A 22,572-nucleotide genomic window follows, 5' to 3' on the forward strand; every position below is an offset into this window, starting at 1 on the left:
ATAATAATTGTATCGTTCGGAAACGTATATACTTTCAAGAAAATCAAATACATAGTTTAGAAAGAAACTTAAATTAGGAATGTATTTTCATTGTTTTAGATCCCAATCTAAAATACGAATTGAAATGTTTTTTTTTGTTCGCAGTATGCTATGTTGAGTCATTAGTAGATTTGCTGAGTTGGCTAGTTCGTCGCGCCGTCAGTCTGCCGTAACGTGGCGGCGCTGCGCTCGCCTGTCGCAGGAGTGGTTCGAACTGTCATTGTGGAACGTTCATTTTCATGTAGTTTTCTGTGATAAGATTACTGTAAAATTATAGTTTAGCGTAATAATTAAAACAATAACGATGTCTACATCGGGTGAATTTGGTAATCCTTTACGCAAATTCAAGCTTGTCTTTCTCGGCGAACAGAGTGGTAAGTATACGGCAAAAATGTAGTTTTGCTCTTGTACATTTTTAATATACAGTTTTGAATTTACGATATGTAAGGATAGATTCGTCTAGACTTTATTGAATTACTGACCTAGATAGTCCGGGCTGGGTTTTAAAGGCAGTTTTTTTCTCATTGCTCTTCGATTATAGTTTTTTAATGTAATTTCGTTTCTAGAGCGCTGAATTACGTGACTGATGTAGGTTACGTTCTCTCATCGTATTGTGAGCGTACAATGTTCTCACGGTTGTGCCGCTATCGAAAATAAATTTTCTTATTAATTCGCGTGTAGTGCGATAATGGGATTGAATGGTATGACATTGTTTTTCTTTCAGTTGGGAAGACGTCTCTCATCACTAGATTCATGTACGACAGCTTCGACAATACTTATCAGGTGAGTCAGAGACCTATGCAGTCGTAAAAGTATAAACTATCAAGCCATGGTTTCAAAAATTAAGTTCGATACATTTGATAATTTTCATCATTAAACTTGATCAACATAGAAATACAGCTATGGATACGTTTGACAAAGTAAATTCTTATTATTTATCCTTAATTGAATACTTATAATCATAAGCTTTAAGACTTGATCACTTAAAATAAAAAATGCATTTTTTGTTGAACATTTATTATTGTTAATAACTTTTGTTCTGTAATAAAAATACAAAAATTAGCATTCACATTTGAAATGTTTTTCCACAACACATTGATTGCTAATTATAAAATATCTTAACCTATTTTATTTTTATTATTAAATTTTAGCTTCTGCTGTAGAATTAATGTTTCTTTACTCATCCCATCAAAACTTAGATACTCTTGTGGACACCAAACTTTTGTTAAGCACCTAGCATTATTTGAGATTATTGAGAGAGCTTTTTAGCCCCTCCTACATAATGTTATTCTAGTCCATTTTACCCATAAATCTTTGGATGTCACAGGTTTTGAATAAAGTTCAAAGGTTGCAAAAAAATAATAGAGTGAACTATAATTAAAATTTTGTTCACATTTAAATTGGGTCTAGAAATTAATACAGATTGAGGAATTTGATTTGCTGTGATCCATATTAGAAAATCCCTTACAGTAGTTTTTTAAATTAACAATTTATCCTTTACAAATGTATTTATTACTTTGTACAATGTAATTAAAAAGATGTAACTAAGATGATATGTCTGTCTGTCTGAAGTCTCAAGGGAATGTGTGTGATCTCCCTTCTTGTTACATTACACTCTCACAATATATTTATATGCGAAATATCATTATAATGTATATTTCATTCAACTAGTATTCACTTAAAGGCTGAAATTCATCTATAAAATCAATGACATTTTAAAATTTAGATTCATTATATTAAGGGGTGAAGGGTTATTTGTTTAAGAGACATTTATCTAGGTATTAGGTATTTATTTGGTACTAGCTGTACCCGTCCGCTTCGCTGGGCATTTAAAATTAACATTATTATTTCTCACCCCCACAAAGATTCTCATCATTAACACCCCTGCAACTGGTGTAGGGAGTCCAACACTCATATAAATATAAGCCTATCCATTAAGTACATGTATTTTCTACACGGATACCAAGTTTCAAGTCCATCGGATGGATGGTTCAGTAGTTATAATGGAACATCAGTAAAAACCACAGTAAATTTATATATTAGTATAGATTAGCATCAACAATTCGATGTTTTTAATTAAACTCCAATTATGTTATTCCAATTTAAGTTGCGGTAGCATATTTTTTCCAAATTTTTATCTTTAAATGGCCCTCTCGTGAAGTTACAAAACTGTCTAAATGTTTAAACCAAATGGATTACGCGACATTTTTGTGTGTTAGCCATCGACATTTGGTTTGTAAAAGTGCCAACAAGAATTTTCCATTTTTACCATGGTGACATGAAAGTCAGCTGAAAAACAAGACAACAAGAACTTCTTGTCTTTGCCTATTTATAAATATTATTTTCCATTTACCTACTCTATGCTAGAAGTTTATTGTTGTTTTGGCTTAGCAATGGACACGACACCCTGTATTATTCAACATCGAATCCACACAAGGCATCCATAACTCTTCTAAGATCTCAGATAATACGAGTGCAGCATCCAGGAGCTACTGCTGCTATTTCTCTATCATCACCTCGATGTAACAATAGCCCCATCTATTTTCCTATCTAATTTGATAATTCCTAATCTCCTAGAGTGGTTACTACTTACTAAGATGTTGCTTTTTAATTCTGCACTATAAAGAAGATTTTTGGTATAATACGATTAAGCTTGTAAGTTATGTTTGTTTTGAAGTCGTCGTGGCCTAAGAGATAAGACGAATCCCGCAGGCGGGTACCAATTTTTCTAATGAAATACGTACTCAACAAATGTTCACGATTGACTTCCACAGTGAAGGAATAACATTGTGTAATTTAAGTGAAACCCGCAAAATTATAATTTGCGTAATTACTGGTGGTAGGACCTCTTGTGAGTCCGCGCGGGTAGGTACCACGACTCCGCCTATTTCTGCCGTGAAGCCGTAATGCGTATCTGTTTGAAGGGTGGGGCAGCCGTTGTAACTATACTGAGATCTTAGAACTTATATCTCAAGGTGGGTGGCGCATTTACGTTATTGATGTCTATGGGCTCCAGTAAACACTTAACACCAGGTGGGCTGTGAGCTCGACCACCCATGTGCGATGATGTATTGTTCAAAAAATGTTTTCATTGTGTTTTTTTTTTTTTTTTTTTTTTTTTTTTTTTTTTTTTTTTTTTTTTTTTTTTTTTTTTTTTTTTTTTTTATTGCCCTTGTAGGCAGACGAGCATACGGCCCACCTGATGGTGAGTGGTTACCGTCGCCCATGGACTTCAGCAATGCCAGGGGCAGAGCCAAGCCGCTGCCTACCCACTACACGTTATTGACTCCCACGGCGAAGCCCCTCCCGAATTCATTGGTGTGCGAAAAAAGCATTTTAAAGTTAAATCACCGATATAAGATTCAGACCAATCTATAGCATCACATCAAAACACAATGATTACATCATCACCGTTAGTCATGCAAGCTCATGAATATTTAACATGATTATATTATTACAGAGCTTTTGTAACAGGTTTTTGCCACTAGAATGTAGACAATTTCACTTTTTACGATTTAGAAAGCAAATAGAAATGACCTTTCAAATTGAGCCCCAAGGGTTGTCTTCTAAGGTTATAATATATTCAGTCAGGGGTCTATAGAACGCCTCGTTGTACAGGGAAGGGTTGATGTACAAGACCGCACAGGAGGTCACCAATGCGGTGGACCGACCAAATTAAAACTGCAGTGGGAGGTCCCCTAAAAGAGTGCAGCAGAATGGGCTCGAATAGGGAGAGATGGCGGGACATCGTGAGACGCATCAAGTCTGCCTCTTCCAACACTACATCACGATCAGGACCACTCTGTCAAGAGTGATACGATTGAGAAGAATATTCAGTTAGGATATCATGGAAATATTGAATTGTTCATTCAGTGTATTACTTTAAAGCATTTGGAGATGGGAATCACCGTACTTTAAGTAATAAGATACGCGTAGAAACAATTCATATACATAACTGATAATTCGTCGACCTAAAATTAAACTTGCATCCCACTATAATGTTACTTCTGAGATCATTTACATCTGTGGTCCGTTGTCTTCGTGTCTTTCATGCGAAGTTTCAAGTTCAAGACAGATTGTGCCATTGCGTTCTTAGGCTTTCCGAAAGTTTGTCACAATATTATATAATATGCATAAACTAGCGACCCGCCCTCGCTTCGCTTAGGAAACTGTAATTTATTATTGATTTTTCCACTATTTAATGGATGTTATTATACATATAAACCTCTCACTTCAATCACTTTATCTTTTAAAAAAAAACCGCATCAAAATCCGTTGCGTAGTATTAGAGATATAAGCATACATAGGGATATAGGGACAGAGAAAGGGACTTTGTTTTATATTATGTAGTGATAGTGATGGTATGGCTAAATATAAATATATATATAAATTAAATGGCCCCGAATTCTGTAACCATCTGAGCAACTTGAAAGTTGATACTGAGTTGGATATTGACAATATATGGGATCACCTTAGCAAATCCATTGTAAAAGCTGGTAATATTACTCTTGGTCGTACAAAAGGTGGTACAAAAGGTGGTAGCAATAAAGAGACTTGGTGGTGGACAGAAGCAGTGCAAAATGCCATTCAAAGGAAAAAAGATGCCTTTAAGACCTGGCAGTCCACCCAAACTTCTGAAGACCAAGAAAGATATAAAAGAATAAAGAAGGAGACTAAGAAAATAGTGGCAGTGGAGCGCGCAGTTGCCCTAAAGACCATGTACGAGCAACTGGAAACAAAAGAAGGTCAAAAATGTATATTTAAGCTCGCTAAACAGCGTTGTTGGAGCACGAGGGATCCCACTAGATGTCGGGCTGTTAAAGATCCAAATGGTGAGCTTCTGTATAAGGATAATGATGTACTATCAGCTTGGCATCAATATTATGAACAGCTACTGAACCCTACTCAAGCTGCTATACAGTTAACAAAAGTGGGCAGGAACATTGGGCTTATACCTCCAATACGTCCAAATGAGGTCAAAATGGCGTTAGAAAAGATGGCCAACAAGAAAGCCACGGGACCGGACGGTATTCCAGTGGAAGCTTGGAAGTGCCTTCGTGAGCACGGAATCGAAACGCTCACCAAACTTTTCAACTGTGTGTTGCGCTCTTCCAAAATGCCAGCGGCGTGGAGATTGAGCACCATAGTTCCTATTTATAAGGGGAAGGGCAGTAAGTACGAATGTAACAACTATCGCGGGATCAAGCTGTTAAGCCATACTATGAAACTGTATGAAAGAGTGATTGACAGCCGCCTAAGATCAGAGTGTTCACTATCCAAAAATCACTATGGTTTTGTACAGGGCTTATCTACCACCGACCCTATGTTTGCTCTAAATACGATCGCTGAGGAGTATCGTGCGAAACTTCGGCCATTGTATGTCGCATTCTTAGACATGGAAAAGGCATTTGACCGTGTGCCAAGAGATACGATCTGGTGGAGCCTTCGCAAGAAGAATGTACCCGAACATTATGTTAACGTCATAATTGACATGTACAGGGATGCGAGGTCAATGGTACGGACAGTAGTGGGTCAGACAAAACCAATACCAGTTGCAGAAGGTCTGCATCAAGGTTCAGTACTGAGTCCCTTTCTGTTCGGCATGGTTATAGACTCACTCACTGAGGTGGCGCAGTCCTCAGCCTCGTGGACTTTCATTTATGCAGACGACGTTGCTATCTGCACCGAGAGCCGCACAAAGCTACGAGAGGCACTCCTGTTGTGGAAACAGCAGTTACAAGCCGGTGGCCTAATATTGAGTGTTGCGAAGACACATTACATGTCTTTTAATGACCCAGATCCAGGTGACAACAGTCCGATTTCCATTGACGGTCAACTTGTAAACATGTGCGATCAATACAAGTATCTGGGTACTATGATGCACAGATCTGGAAATTTAAAATGCAACATTCAACACCGAATAGCCGCAGCGTGGCTAAAATGGCGAGAAGTAAGTGGTGTCACCTGCGATAGGAGGATGCCCGTTAAGCTCAAGGGTATGATCTATAAGACCATAATAAGGCCTGTTCTTATGTATGGCAGCGAAACATGGGCGGCAACCAAAAGGAATGTACATACCATTCAAGTTGCTGAAATGAAAATGCTGAGGTGGATGTGCGGCGTGACTAGGCTCGATAAAATCCGCAACGAGTACGTGCGTGGAAGTCTAGGTGTACGGGACATCGCCGACAAGATGCAGGAGAGTAGGCTGAGATGGTATGGTCACGTGAAAAGGAAGCCACCTGACTACGTCGGAAATTTGGCGCTACTGCTCGACCTCCCCGGTCGGAGACCTAGAGGCAGACCCAAGACAAGGTGGAGGGACGTAGTGCTGAAGGACAAGAGAGAATGCAATGTTGCTGACGAGGATGTCGAAGACAGAGCGAAGTGGAGGAGTAAAGTCAGGAAAGCTGACCCCACCACCATGTGGGATAAATAGCTGGGAAGAGAGAGAGTGATGGTATGGCTACGTTTGTGTTTCTTTGAAACTGTATGGTCTTTTCCACCTACCTAGTCTGGTAGCCTAAGGGCTATTCCAGCTACGCTTGGACGGGTAGGTGAGCTCACGGGCTCATCCTGAGTAAAATTGCTAACACTAGCTCTAGCAACAACAGTGCTTCGCATTGGAATTGCGACCCACTGATAAGGTCCGGCGGGAAGCTATGTGGGCTAGTTCTTTAGTTAACTCTTCGTCGTAATATCGCGTCAGTTGGCTGGAACATCCCATATTGTAAATAGAATCAGCTTATCGGTGAATAAATTGAAATTTTGAAAATCATCAACAACTAGTGATCTTGAATATCAATAACTAAATTCACTTGGTATAGTTAATAGTTACAATTTGTTAAAATAAATTTCATCATTTTATAAGTTTGAGAACCGGGAAGTCTTTAGAAAATACATCAGCTACAAAGTCGTGTTTCTTATAAAGGGTTTTTACTTGATCTGAGAAATTTAATGAAATTAGTGTATCAGATTATTAGTTACAAATATACGACTCCGCATTTCTCATCCTACCCTTGCCTTTCTTGTAGTATCACTAAAAAAATTACAAAATTCTAGTTAATTAAAAAAATCATCTCAATATTACTACATATATTCTAGTTCTAAACCCTCTGGTTCTTGTAGCTAAAAATGTGTGGCTGATTATTATTATAGCTAAATTCATTATATTTTCCGTAGGCTTTGCTGAAGTTACGTGAAGTGATGTTTTACATACATTAATCGAATACCAATTAACTACTTACCTAAATACCATTGTGAAATGATTCCATTTTTGGTATAAAACAAACACGGTACACCTGTTTTAAAAAAAATACATTCAACTGACTTATAAATTAAAATAATGTTTCGTTATCTTTTGTCGATCAGTAATTGTGGCTCAACATGTCAGGGTTGATCTTATAAGATGGGCGTGTTTGTTTACGTTTTTTTTTGTCTCAATGCGTTTCGGTAAGCGTGTTCTTTTTGAAATATTAATATGTATCTATTTTATAGTTTTCATGTCGTTTTGTTGCTGAATGATTGAATTTAATTCTTTGATTATACGAAAATTGAGAACTATATAGCCCGTACGTCATTAAAATTAAGGAAATTGTTTGTCATTTTTTTTAATCTTAAACATAAGAAAGCACTTCTAATAATGGCTGTAAATTATTTGATAGTGCTAAACGCTATTTCGTAATCTTTAATCTGACAACGATAATTTGAAATGTTTGTTTTTTTGTCTAATAAAATGTTTGAATAAAAAGAACACAATAAATACATAAGATTTTTGTAAAAACAAAACTGCACTATAAGATTTTGGAAGGATAACTGTTTTAATTGAACTAAGTTTTGAACAAAAATCATACTTGGTAATTTATTTACGCGTCTGTAAAATGAACTTCGCTGAGAGCCCAACTTACAGATTCTGCTAGAAGATGATTTCAATTTCATACGTTATGAGTGCGAAGGTCTAACAAGGAATAGAGACCTGGTGTTGGCTTAGTGATGGAACCGTATCTCCGAAAACTGTAGCGGACATTATGCATATGGTATTCGGTGATGAAGAGTAGATGTTGGTATTATGGGAAACGAACCTTAAGTGTGGCGTATTTTATGATGCCGACCCTCATCAAATAAATGTTATGATGTGAACTTACAATGAATCATTTGCTTTAGCTACTCTAATAGGACACAGACATGTACTATTTATACTCCTTGTCCTCCCAATCTTCCGACTTCAGAGAACAGTGTGCTTAGTGCGAGTATTTTAACGTTCTCGATAGCGTAAAAGTTAACTCAAACTTGTATGCACTTGAAACAGCGCCCCTAGCGGTAAACGTAGGCAAACGTTCTATAAAAAATTTAGTTAACTTTTACGCTATCGAGAACGTTAAAAACGCACCACCGTTTGCCTTTCCTGACACGTTCGGAATTTATAGTTGGCGTTAATTATTTTAATTTATCTTTCTTTGTTTCGACAGGCAACAATTGGAATAGATTTTCTATCGAAGACTATGTACTTGGAAGACCGTACGGTGCGACTCCAGCTGTGGGACACTGCGGGCCAAGAGCGGTTCCGGTCCCTCATACCTTCATACATAAGAGATTCGACTGTGGCGGTTGTTGTTTATGATATCACTAGTGAGTATATATTTTACGATTACTTTACAGAATTCGTTAGCTTTGATGTGAAATTAAAATGACTGCTTAAATAGTTAAGTCTCAAGCCATGCTAATTTTGAGACATTGGGTTGTAGTCTCCATAGAAGCTAAATTATCGGTTTTTGCATAATTTAATTACAGGAATAATGTTATTTACATTATTGTTGTAATTTTTTTTTTTATGCTAGATGGATGGACGATCTCGCAGCTCTCCTGGAGTTAAATTGTTACTGGAGCCCATAGACGTCTACATCGTAAATGCACCACCCACCTTGAGATATAAGCTCTGAGGTCTCAAGTATATGTAGTTACAACGGTTGCCTCGCCCTTCGAACCGAAACGCATTACTGCTTCACGGCAGAAATAGGCAGGGTGGTGGTACCTACCCGTGCAGACCCACAAGAGGTCATGTTGACATTCTCCTCACAAATATTATCTACTACATATTTACTTCAAAAATCCTTTTGAACTTTCGGATAAAGTACATACTTTTCAATTTTCAACTGTTCATCATGTAATTACAAAGAAAAAGCTCCATGATAATTAATTATTGACATGAACTCATCTATTGGACGTTAAACTATTTGTTATATTTTCGTAATTCCCTTTTTTTTATTGCCCTTGTAGGGAGACGAGCATGCGGCTTATTATCTATATAGTGATGTGAATTTAACATTTTGATAAAAGCGTTACTGGTTTAAACGGAAGTAAGGAAACAATTGAGTGGTATTTTGTGGTTTTTCAATACGAATATTATGAATTTTTCGTAATTATAAACGTAATTATTCTGATTAAATATCAGCAGCATCAGCTGTTCCAATAAATTTCGTGTAGCTACCGGCTGTTGTATAAATAACATAATTTAATATCTAAAGTGAAATATTTTAACGCTTCTTCCACCATAAAATGTCTATTGATCCAGTCCAGCAACGTTTAACGTAATACGACATTTTATCCCGAACGCTTTTATACTACGATATTTTAATCTATATATTAATACGTGAAGCAGAAACTTTGTATCCTTTTTTACGAAAATTACGCGGACGGAGGAGTGTGAAATTTCTCACACTTATAGAGAATATAAAGGAGTGCAGAATGTTAATATTTTTTTTAATTGTTCCTATAAATAAGTACTATGTATTTGAGTCAACAGATATACACACATATTATATACTCAGTGTTTATTGTCAAACTTTTGTCATTGTTGAAAGTCTGTGGTCAAATTGACAATAGATTAATATTGTTTGTCTTTAACATCATTTGTCTATAGTATGTAGTCTTGGCGAAATCTGTGAGTATAGAAGTATAATAGTATTTGACAATACAGCCATAATAATGTTTAAACTTATAATTTCAATTGATTATAGTCGAATTTCGACTATAGAGGAACCACTAGTAATTCTAAATACGTTTGTGTGGAAGACGTAACCAATAAAACAAATTAGCAGAGCTAATTTTGAGATGCGTGATTAAAGTTCCAACGCCTTTGTAAAAACAGTTATAGATAATAATAAGTCGTCGTGGCCTAATGGATAAGACGCCCGGTGCATTCGTGTCCGATGCGACAGTGCCACTGTTCGAATCACGCTGGCAGGTACCAATTTTACTAATAAAATATGTACTTAACAAATATTCACGATTGACCTCTACAGTGAAGGAATCACATCGTGGAATAAAAATCAAACCCGCAAATAATTTCCGTAATTACTGGTGGTAGGACGTCTTGTGTGTCCGCATGGGTAGGTACCACAACTCTACCGTGAAGCAGTAATGCGTTTCGGTTTAAAGGCTTGGGCAGCCGTTGTACTGTTAAAAGTGAGACTTTAGAACTCATATCTGAAGGTTGGTGGCGGCATTTACGTTGTAGATGTGTATGGGCTCCGGTAACCATTTAACACTAGGTGGGCCGTGAGCTCGTCCACTCATCTAAGCAATAAAAAAAAACATGATTCCAACGGACACAGGCCAGTTGATATTTACTGATATTACATAAATCACAACTATACCCTTACCCCTCAAATCGGAAAGCATCACTGCTCCGGACAGTAACGAAACTAGTTCTCCATTCGCATTTGTAATTCATAACACACTACCTACCCTTGGTAGTGTGTTATGAATTTTTATTACCATAAAATCATTTCGGTGAATTCTTTAAAAGCGTCGTCGACTTCATAATAGCGTTTAAACTATCTAAAATAGCAGACGGTTTTTTTTTGGTGAACGTTAAATAAATAATATGAACGGACGAGGAAACGAAATGAGTTTGGTTACATGACGCGGATTGCGCGATGCGAAACTCCTGAAACCGAAAGTGTGCCAATCGCCTCCTCAGCCAATCGCCGCCTCAAGGTTCTGAATTCAGGTGTTTCTCTACACTGTTATCGATATTCCTTTCATGTTAACAATCGTTCAGTGTCCGTTAAAATCACTTTCACGGCTAGACGTCGTGTTTATTATTTTCATTTTAGTAATGTAACACAGAGTACTTTTCCCGTGGTCACTCACTCATGATTTTATTGTTACTAGAGGTCCCGCAGTAGTCGAAATTCGACTATAATTAATTGGAATTGTAAGTTTGTACACTATTATGATTGTATTTTATACTTCTATAATCACAAATTTCGCCAAGGCTACACTATAAAAAAATATTAATAAAGACATACAATATTTAATCTATTCTCAATTTGACCACAGACGTCAAGAATAAAAGTTTGACAATAAATAGTATGCATGCGTGTGTGCGTCAAATACATGGTATGTAGTGTGTGTAATGTTTTCTTTATTGATTTAATTTATCTTTTGTGCATTATTTAAAAAAAATATTAGCAATGTGCACTTCTTCTCTATATTCTCTCTAAGTGTAGAAAATTTCATACTCCTCCGTTCGCACAATTTTCGTAAAAAGGGATACAAAGTTTTTGCTTCACGTATTAATACATATATAGATTTATCGAAATGAATATCATCATCTATATCGTTCCCTCACTACTGAGGATCGTGACCACGCGTGATGTTCTTCTGTGTTCGATAATTTGTGGCATGGACCGCATGGTACAGACTGCCACCAAGTGCTTCTCTTACTAGATCTGACCATCTGCCTGGTGTTCTGCCCACGGCGCGCTTGCCCTCTATGCGACTCGCAATTATGAGCTTCTCTAATTCATGTCTGGGAGACCGCATGATGTGTCCGAAGAAGCTCATAACACGTTCCCGGCAGATGGAAGAGAGTTAGTGGTAATATTTAGTTGGCATTGACTTCTTTATTTAGTCTCGTTAGTCTGAATAGGCCATTCTCGTTCTTAACGCTTCGTGTTTAGGTTGTTCCCGTTTCGATATACTTCAACTGTTCATATAATATAATCTCTTTTCATCCGGAAGGCTATTGGTACGGTTGATAAATTCATATTGGAGATAATTTTAGCAAAGAAGGAAGGATTTGATTTTTAGAAGATGTACCTATTCGGAAAGGTAATTTATACTTTAGAAAACGACTTAACATATGTGACAATACAAGTGCCCATGGACTTCAGCAATGCCAGGGGCAGAGCCAAACCTACCGCGATCTGTATATCAATAGGCAGTTCAGTGTTTTTTCCCGAGTTTTTGCCAACCGTTTTTTTTTGTTTAATACAAAAAAATCGCAATTCTTTTCCTTACCTGTACAAGAAAAAATGTTATTAACAAAACAAAAGAGAAAATATGATATTTAAATTGAATCTAAATCCTGAGGTAGTGTTCGTAAATTTCGTTATACACAAAGTTATAAATAACAGAAAGTATATTGCTATATAAAAATAAATAATATACCCCGTCAAGTCTAAATTACTGAATTGGGGCGGAACCGCGGACTTTGTAAAGTACCTCCTTTCAAAATGAACTTTCAGGTCGCTTATTTTATAGCTACGCTCCGTTGTACAAAGCCCTAATCAATCCAATATGTCTGACAATTTTGTTAGAGAAAAATCAACCTTAGAGCCTTTGGGGGTATAGCCTATATTTGAGTGTAGCCAATATTCTCTCACAGACAAATATTTGTTCCACAAATGCCTTGTTGCTTTGTAGACCTTGGGTTAGTCTTGTTACTATTAGTTCTGAGCCTGATGTCTCTAAAATGCTTAAACATTTTGGTTTTAGAAAGATTCAAATCATAAGAATAGAAAAATATTAGTAGTTTTTTATGTTATTATTACTTTGATAAATTTAATCGTGGCGACCGAACCTACAACCCTCGTGTTTCTTACTAACGTAATCCGGATTTCTCAGTTCTCGCAAAGGATTTATTATTCTGCCAATTTCTAAGGATTTTTTGTATTTTTGTTACCCATAGACATCGCAGTGCTCGTAAAAATTAGAAAGCAGACGCCAGAATAATCGTTAAAGGTCATCTTTTGTACGATTTAATGTGTATACGGTATTTTATGTTAGTACAAGATCTGTATGACATTTTTCATTGTATTTCGGGCACTTTAACTCTTATTTTTTTAACGCTGGGGAATCCACTTAGGCATACCCGGTCAACGGGGTTAACGGACCGGGTATGTCGGACTCAGACACCTCCAGAGAGGAAGAGGGAGACGAGAAAGGCCAAGGTCCTCCACCTCCCCCAATTCCTAGCAGGAGACTACGCCTTGAAAGAGGCGCCCGAGGTGCTCACTCCGCTAAATCAGGGCACTTTAATCCTAGTGTCCTGTAACTCGAGTTTTCCGTTTAGATCTATTGAAGATTTGCCAAGTATTAATACGATAAATATGAAATATATTTTCACGACCGCAAGCAAAATAGGTCGAGTTCAAGTTACTGTTATGTCGCGGTTTATTACGATGGCTATATTACACCATGCATTATTTAATAGTAAAGATAATAATATACATGTAAACAATCTGGAGGTAAAATAGGAGTAATAGTTATATACATATATGAAGGTTAGTTTTTTAGGGTAGTTAACATTTGTCTATAAAATATATTATGTGTTTTGTTCTCTGTGTTTTTACATCTTTTATTCAGTTGTTAAGAGAATTTGTACAGTTGCTGCTGGCTGTTGGCACTCTCAGGAAGGTTTCTCTCATAGTTCTATGAGCTTAGGATAAGTGGCGTGCGAGATGTTTTAAAACATTAATTCCAATATAATATTTTTTTTTGAAATTTCATATTTTGTATCTAGACAATACTGATAAAAATTTATTTGGATATATGGTGCCGGTAATTTTTTGGACGGGAAACGGATTAAGAAATTAATAATTGTTTTTCATACAAATAGCGTGACCGGATTTCACTGCTAACAATTGAAAAAAAAAAACAAAAACAAAATAATGATTCGTTAACGCGCAAATTCAATAACTTCCGTTATTTTTCATTATGCACGTTTTAAATATTTGCTGTAAAATTAATATAGCCTAAATTCGGCATCGGTATACAAATCGATTAGTTTAATATTAGGCAAATTGCATTTGATTTGCTTGAATTGAGGTAGATTACTTTATTAGCAATGTTTTACTTCTAAGTTTTATTATTGCCCAAGAACAACAGGCGATCTCACAGCCCGTACTGAAATAGCGGTGCTCATAGACACCCTAGAAAATGGCTTAAGACGTGGAAATCTCAATTGTATTCTGTAAGGGATTTTCAAACCGGAACCTATAAATAGAAGGGGATCATGACTAATGGCTAGAATTATGTCATTTCTGAACAACAGAGAGTTACATCTCAAGGTGGGTGGCGCATTTACGTTGTAGATGTCTATGGGCTCCAGGAACCACTCAACACCAGGTGGGCTGTGAGCTCGTCCATCCATCCAACCAAGCAATAAAAAACAAACATCGAATGTATTTAGTTAGATTTAAAACTTTTCAAGTTTGATATACAATATCTAAAGACCACTAACTGTCATCTTTAATTATCCATCTATGTATAGGTTCTGTCAAACGTGTTGCATCCTTGAGAACTGACAAGCTCACTCAGCCACAGCCATATGATTAAGTTTCAGTGTCCCATGTTTTTGTGCTTTTAGTAGGTTCCGTTGCTATGCTTAGTGGTGTGAAATTGGCCTATGCCAGTTAAGCTAAGGCTAAGTCACTGGTGGACTGTTATAGACTGATGATGATGATGATGAGATTCCGTTGCATTATCCTAAACATCTCCGATCTGTGATACGGTATTCAGCAATTAAGCGGCCATTTGTAATACTATCGAATTTAGGATAATTTCACATTAAATAACAACAAGTAAATGTTTTTGTTAAGAGTGAAAAGCCAAACTGAATAATTATTTTTATCATTAATATCTATAAATTCGAAATTTACAAGTCCAGATAACATGATAAAGAGATTAAAACTGGGTGAATTGCTCGTAAAACTAAACGGAGTCGAAAGTCTAAGGGTTGTAGTAATGTATATTTACGTTTTTTTTTCTCGATACATTAAATTTAGATTTATGGCCGGATTATGGAAAGGACAGAAACGAGCACCGGAATAATTATATACGAACTTTTTATTAGCTTGGTGGGACAGACGCGCTCACTGTTCCGCGGGACATGTTGTCTATGGATTACTGGAGATCATTCACATTATAAAATGATGGCGCAACACAGATTTGAGATTTAGTAAAATTTCAATTTCTTTTGCAAAAGATTTACAATAACAGCTATCAATCAAAATGATACATCCCTAAAAGCTCTTTTGTCCTACCTAAGCTGGTAGTTAGAGGCTATACCAGCTTAACCGAGCGAGTAGGTGAGCTCACGGGGCTCTAACCTCGCTGGAGGATGTTGCTAACACTAGTCCTAGTAAGAGCAGTCCCACCGGATCGGAAACGCGACCCACTGAGAAGATCCGGCGAGAAACTCAGTGGGTTGTGTCTATGAGTTGATTTACTCACCGAAATCTTCGTCGCAAGCGACGGTTTCGACGGGAATGGGGACCGGTGCTTGAGGTACCTAAAAACACCGTTAACGGATCGGAAGGATCCGAAATAACGTGCTTAGGGCGTCGTCGACTGTTTACCATTCGGTCCGCAGGATCGAGTACGTATTTATCAGCGACCACGACAAGAGGGTTTTCGTGTCGTCCCTAAAACTGATTCGAAAGATTTCTTTTATACCAGGAATAAAAAAAGATTATGTTACTAACTCGTAAGGATGCGCAATACAAGCGAGGACCCGGACGGGGGTGTTTATATAGAGACACATGAAGAAGATACTTCGCTATATAGAAGCTGTTGATAATGGCACGTGTTAGACCTGGTTTCGCGAATGACGCCGCGGCTAATGTGATTTTAAAGACTAGGGATGTACTCTACTTCCTCTTGTCCCAGCAGGAGGGTCGTCTGCTCTGCAATAAAATTACAATTGTATCCGAACGAGTCGTTTCTCTCGATATGAAACAAACACCTTGTGTTATGTCGAATGTATAATGAGTATCGATTTTATTTGAAGGTTTTCTGGTTTCAATAACACAGTCAATATTGTAATCCGATATTTCAGTAAGTACGAGTATCATTGTGGCACAACTTATTGTGTGTACAGTACTCATGGTTTTTTTTCTACAACTTCCTTATTTGAAATAACAGATATTTAGGCTTTTGTAATTCTATTTTACTCTTGTTAGAATATAAGAAGAAATTTGTATGCATTTTTTTGTACATCTGTACGTTTGTGCACGAAACTAGCTGAATCGATTAGAAAGTAATTTTCAGTGATGTTTGAAATAATCTCGGGCTAACATTTATTGTTGTGTTTTTTTCTAATGTGCGCTAAGGCGTGTTATAAAGTGTAATTATTGTAATGTAAAATTTTTGCTAGTTTGCACTATCGTAGCGATGCGCTTAAACCTGGTCTTTTCAGTTTCTTCTCCTTATCCCACATTATGTGAGGTCGGCTCAGCATGTTCTCTTATCGTGCTGCATATCTGCCATGAGTTTTAAGACCGTCCGCCTCTCTGACATCAACATACCCTTGGGTATCTTCGATCGTATATATATCCTTTAAAACATGCCATAGGGTGGGCCTTTAAAGGTCTTTATCTTTTTACTGCATATTGTAATTTTGTTTGAATCGTTTCTATTGTAATATCAATTGCTGGTTCATTGGTATAAAAATGATTTTTCAATTCTTAAATATGAAATAGACATGTCCGCTGAGTTGATTTCTGTTGGTTGTGACTCTTTTTGAAGCCTGTGGTAGAGTTGATTTTGATCTTAAATAAGAATTGTCAATGCCATCCAAATTTGAATTAAAAATATTGGATTCAATTAAATTGATGCATAAATATGTTAATTAAATTCCCAGGATGTGAATGCATGGTGATCAAATGGGATAAATATTTTTTATGATTGATTTAATCGCCCTGCAGAAATACAGTTATTACGGTCTAATCTCGCGTTTGTACTTTCATTCTATAAATTTATTATTCTTTATTGCGCACAGTCTTCTTATTAAAGTGATATAAATATTACTTGACAAAGTCGACATTAACTTATTGAGTAGCTTTCGTTCAGCCAAATATGTAGAAAGCTACAGAGTCATAGAAGGGGAAAGCTTACAAAAACCTATTACCAATGTACGTATTATTATTATAGCTGTATGATCATATTATGTACACTAGATGATGACCGAGCTTTGCTCGGTTTTTTTTGATAACGCCATCTTGTTGTGTCTTTGAAGCGGCTAGTTGCCCTTAATTAAGAAAAAATAGTATTATTATGTGCCAATAGATGTCGGGAAGAGTTGATTATTGAAAACACGAATAAAACAACATTTTCTTTCTTATACCTTTAAACGAGCAATTCTTGTATATTAATATATATAATCTGAATCTCGGAAACGGCTCCAACGATTTTCATAAAATTTAGTATACAGGGGATTTCGGGGGCGATAAATCGATCTAGCTACGATTTATTTTCAGAAAATGTTGTTTTATTCGTTTTTTTAATAATCAACTATTCCCGACATCTATTGGCGAATAATAATACTATACTAACCGCTTTAAAGACAACAAGATGGCGTTATCAAAAAAAAAACCGAACAAAGCTCGGTCATCATCTAGTATATTAATATACAAGAATTGCTCGTTTAAAGGTATAAGATAAAGAAACAGAAATAATAAATGAAAATATAAAGAAGAAGAAGGAAGAAAAAATATTTTATTTCAATAATTCATTTTACAATTTATCGTTTAAGTAGTCCGTGACCTTAAAAACTTACCGACCTCCGAAATTAAGAGAGTGAGCTCAAATAGTGAAAGAAGATTGTGCATTACCGAAAACCCAAGAGCTCCATTATCCACAGACGTATCACTGACTAAGCTATAATATTGGTTATCAATTTTCAGACGCGAACTCATTCCACCAGACTTCGAAATGGATCGACGACGTTCGCACGGAGCGTGGTTCTGACGTCATCATCATGTTGGTCGGCAACAAGACCGATCTCTCGGACAAGAGGCAGGTCTCGACCGAGGAAGGCGACAAGAAGGCCAAGGAACTGAACGTGATGTTCATAGAGACAAGCGCCAAAGCTGGTTACAATGTTAAACAGGTATTATATTAACGCTTTTACATTAGGGTACAATAGTTGCGTGAAACTGGCAATATCTCTGGTAACATTGCGTGCAGTAAGGCGCATGTCCTTACGGATCCATCAGATCCAATAACCGTTGCATTGGACGCCTGTAGCTTTAGCATTAGGAGCAGGAACTCCGATAACCGTACTCGGCAAAGAGTACGACGTGCAACCTAACCTGAAAATCAGCCTGGGTAGCAATTTTCAACTCAAATTGGTTAGCAAATTTCACCCCTCCTGGCTGAGCCCTTGCTCGCCCATCTGTCCTGGTGAAACTATAAAGGCCTCCGGGCCAGTATTCATCTTTTAATCATAAAAAAAAGTTCAGTAAGGTAATATGTCGACGGATTGGTTCTTAGATTTTTGAATCACCGGATCACAACTTGCTACAAAAAGTTTACTATATGAGACTCAAATATGCCAGAGATAAAGGTCCGAGCTGGGCAACTATAACGAAATACTGTAGCTTTGTTTGATTTGGAGCACCGTTCTATGTAATCAACAAGGCTTGCGTGATCCGGTCTAAATAAAAACTTAAAGCAAATTAAAAAAAAAATTAAAATCGACTTATATATCAGTTGTAGAATCAATTAGAAATTATAATCTATACTAATATTATAAAGCTGAAGAGTTTGTTTGTTTCAACGCGCTAATCTTAGGAACTACTGGTCCGATATTAAAAATTCTTTCAGTGTTAGATAACCTATTTATTGAGGAAGGCTATAGGCTATATAAAATCACGGTAAGACCAATACAAGTGGAGCACCAATAAAGAATGTTTCAAAATAGGGGCTTAAATAGCTCCATAACATTCTATAATTCAAAAATATTTTCACTTTCTACGTAAAGGAAGTGGGAGTAAAATTTAGCGTTATGCCAAAATAACTATTCCACGCGGACGGAGTCGCGGGCAAAAACTAGTTTATGTATATAAGGAATAGTACGTGCGCATTTCCCGATCCACTAACGGTCCTTTTAAGTATCTCAAGCACCGGTCATCGCTCTCGTCGAACCCGTCGCTTGCGACAAAGGGCTCGACGAGTAAATTAACCCACAGACACAGCCCACTGAGTTTCCGCCGGAACTTCTGAGTGGGTCGCGTTTCCGATCCGGTAGTAGATTCTGCGAAGCACGGCTCTTGCTAGGCTTGAGCCCGGTGAGCTCACTTATAGGGTGAAGCTAAAATAGCCTCTCATGGCTATCAGCATAGGTAGGAGAAAAAAAAAAAAACATCTCGCCGTCTCTCTCGCACGTCCCGCTTCAATACCCTCAAAAAGAGTATGGTTAATTTTAAAACTTTTTTAACTTTTTCAGTTATTCCGAAGAGTAGCTGCTGCCCTGCCTGGCATGGACTCTGCCGAAAACAAACCTCCCGAAGACAGTATCCTTTTTAAATATAACATTTACAAGAATTCAGAATTAACAACAGGGTTACAATTACTTTCTGTACTCATCAACAAAATTAATGTTGACAACATAAGAACATCGGTTTTCCCCAAACGAAAAAAAAACAAATACCCCAACATTTCAATGTTTTGTTATACATTTGCTGTTGCACACATCGCATGCTAAAATATCATACACACATAACAAGTAATAAAATCACGCTCCATATAAAATAAACATTTAAAATACAACCCTAAATACGAGATACGAGAATCGCAAGGCTGTATGTGATATAAACATGAATTCAATTTTTCTATACAATAACTTTTAACAGATAATCATTTTTTTTTATGATAAAAAAAACTTTTTAAATATTGACAATTACCATTTCGTTTTTTAAATTGGTTCATTGATTAGCCGCGAGTGATATAGCGATGATATAGTTTTTAAGATTGTCTCGATAAGATTATGTGTCGAATTATTTTGTTGGAAATCATTTTATTAGGATAGTTAACGGTAGGCAGCGGCTTGGCTCTGCCCCTGCCATTGCCAAGTCCATGGGCGACGGTAACCACTCACCATCAGGTGGGCCGTATGCCCGTCTGCCTACACGGGCAATAAATAAAAAAAAAACATTTCGGTTAAATGTAGGCACCGCATGGAAGACTTCGGGAGGCCTAATTATTGTGTTCAAAGACAATAAATACTATATCAGTTATTGAATTTTAAATTCGATCTTGCTTTAGAAAAGTAAAAGCATCTATTTAACTATTAAAGTCATATTGGTAGTTTTAATTAACCTATTAAATTAAAATATCGAAAAAAATCGTTATTTGTTCATGTGTAATTTTAACATTAAAAATTTTCAAGTAAACTATGACACATTTTTCATGATTGCAAATTTAACGTCGCAATGGAATATTAGCTATAAACGCCTTTTCACAAATATTATTGCTACAGTGAAGAAAAATGTATTTGTTTGTCCGTTCATCTCGTACATTCGTCGATTTCATCTGATTTAGTTGAGATGCACCGTTGTGGTATGGGTCTAATTAAAGTTTCTGACATATTGTCATCAGTGGAGATGGCGCTCGATTCGTTTTGCAACAATCACTGTATTTGACGTTTCCAAAATGTGACAGTTCGTAGCTGTCACTGAAGTGTCATCGAACTAGGCCAAGGTGTAAATGACGTTTCTAATGTCACGCGACTATTCATTCGGTGTCATCGGGCGTTTTTATCGAGTGATTTCATCGAGTTACGCTTACGTTTCGGTGGTGGTACATTAACAAGATCGTTGTAAGTAAATTTAACAATACTAATGTTATTTTAAAGCATAATTACTTTTTTTTTTTTGAAATTTCGGCCTTATTATAAAATTGCTGTGTATTTAGTAACAATGGCTTACATATAGCTTTTTTTCTTAAATTATAAAGTATAGCCTTTTTTTTCTATTCGAATTTAGAGAAATTTCTCTGTATGCAGATTCTATAGTAAGGGTGATGGTTTTAGTAATCAAAATATGTGTTTATAAGCTTTTTTTTCATTTTTCATGCCTGACTCCACCTTAAAATTGACCGTTTTAAATTGTTTATGAAAAACAATTAGCCAAAGCGGGTATTGTATTAGCGGCATTACGAGTCCTCTTGACTAATTGTATGCGTTTGGCTTCGAAATCGTGACATTTTATCCAACAATATCAATGTTGATCTTGCTTCGTCGATCCCTTTCCAAATTTTAGTTTTTAGCTCTCTCTTATTTCCTTGTTCTGTGCCTCTAAACGTTAAGCTGTAGATATACTTACACGAAGCTAATAAAAGCATATATACAGGGTGTGTCGGAATTGTTTTTAATGACGAAGGTAGGTTGAAGTGCTAAATGATTAATGAGATGTTTTATAGCGACACTAAAACAAACTCATTAGCGTCCTTCGTTCTTGCGTCAACAAAAAAAAAAAAACGTCTGTGAGAATGTTCTCTCACACCCTGTATAAATATGAAATCTGACAGGGAAGGTACAATCGCATTAAAAAATCTTGCACATGATGAAATGAAATAAATTATCTAGAAAAGAACAAAGTACTTTGAATTTAAATCAAACCAAAATATATGAAGCCTGTACCTTTGCCAGTCGAATGATACATTTTTTTGTTCCGTTTATTTTCCTTAATGTGACTTGTGTTCAGTGCACGAGGTGATCTTGAGACAATCGCCCGGCGACAACAAGGAGCAGGACAGCAGTTGTGTTTGTTAGACGCCGCCACCGAAGCTCACCAGCGCTCACCGGCCGGCGACGGTGGCTGCAGGCTCACGCTGAACACTCAGACGATATATACATATATAAACGTAAGCTTTGACGGCTGTATTTCACCTGTCGATGGTCCACAAGTAAATTATCGAAATCCGATATCCAAGAGCGTTGTTTCAATTAATTAAATACATTAATAATGCTCTTTTACTGATTTATTTTGTTTACATATATGAGTCGTCTATTATCAAAGGTGGCAATTAGAGGTGGCTAATATAACCATTAACCAATAAATTTACCGGTAAAAAAAATTAACACTTCTATTCGATAAATAAAATTACCCAAAACGGTTAAAAATACCGTTTAACAAACACACTGCGTGTAGTGGCATAGGCAATTATTGGAAATTATATTTATGCAAGTTTCAACTTTATTTCAACACGTAAGATTCATTTTCGCCTTGCAGATGTTTTCAACTTATCATGTAAAAAATATTGAATTTTATGATTTCATTGTATGCTCTATACCCCTCAAAATAAAGCACAATATTTAAGTTGGTGTATTTTACAGTTAATGATAATTTTTTTCGTTAAAAAATTGAAATGAAACGATATTTTTACCGAACGCGAAGATGACGCGATTGGTTGATTTTTTAAACGTAATATTTTGTTTGATACTTGACATTTTGGCGGCTCAGT

The 22,572-nt window shown here is 36.5% G+C and overlaps 1 protein-coding gene across 1 annotated transcript; it reads left to right on the top strand.

Annotated features, from left to right (window-relative positions):
* Nucleotides 1-216: 216 nt before the first annotated feature.
* LOC692966 (ras small monomeric GTPase Rab6) lies at nt 217-22,139 on the top strand (the record flags this gene model as incomplete). Its single annotated transcript, NM_001046805.1, is given in 6 exon segments — nt 217-413; nt 764-822; nt 8,508-8,667; nt 18,012-18,217; nt 19,556-19,622; nt 21,813-22,139. Coding segments are annotated over 6 exon segments (630 nt in total). The 5' UTR covers nt 217-343.
* Between the last annotated feature and the right edge of the window lie 433 nt (nt 22,140-22,572).

Source organism: Bombyx mori, chromosome 5 (assembly GCF_030269925.1).
Source record: "Bombyx mori chromosome 5, ASM3026992v2".
NCBI classification, from domain to species: Eukaryota; Metazoa; Arthropoda; class Insecta; order Lepidoptera; family Bombycidae; genus Bombyx; species Bombyx mori.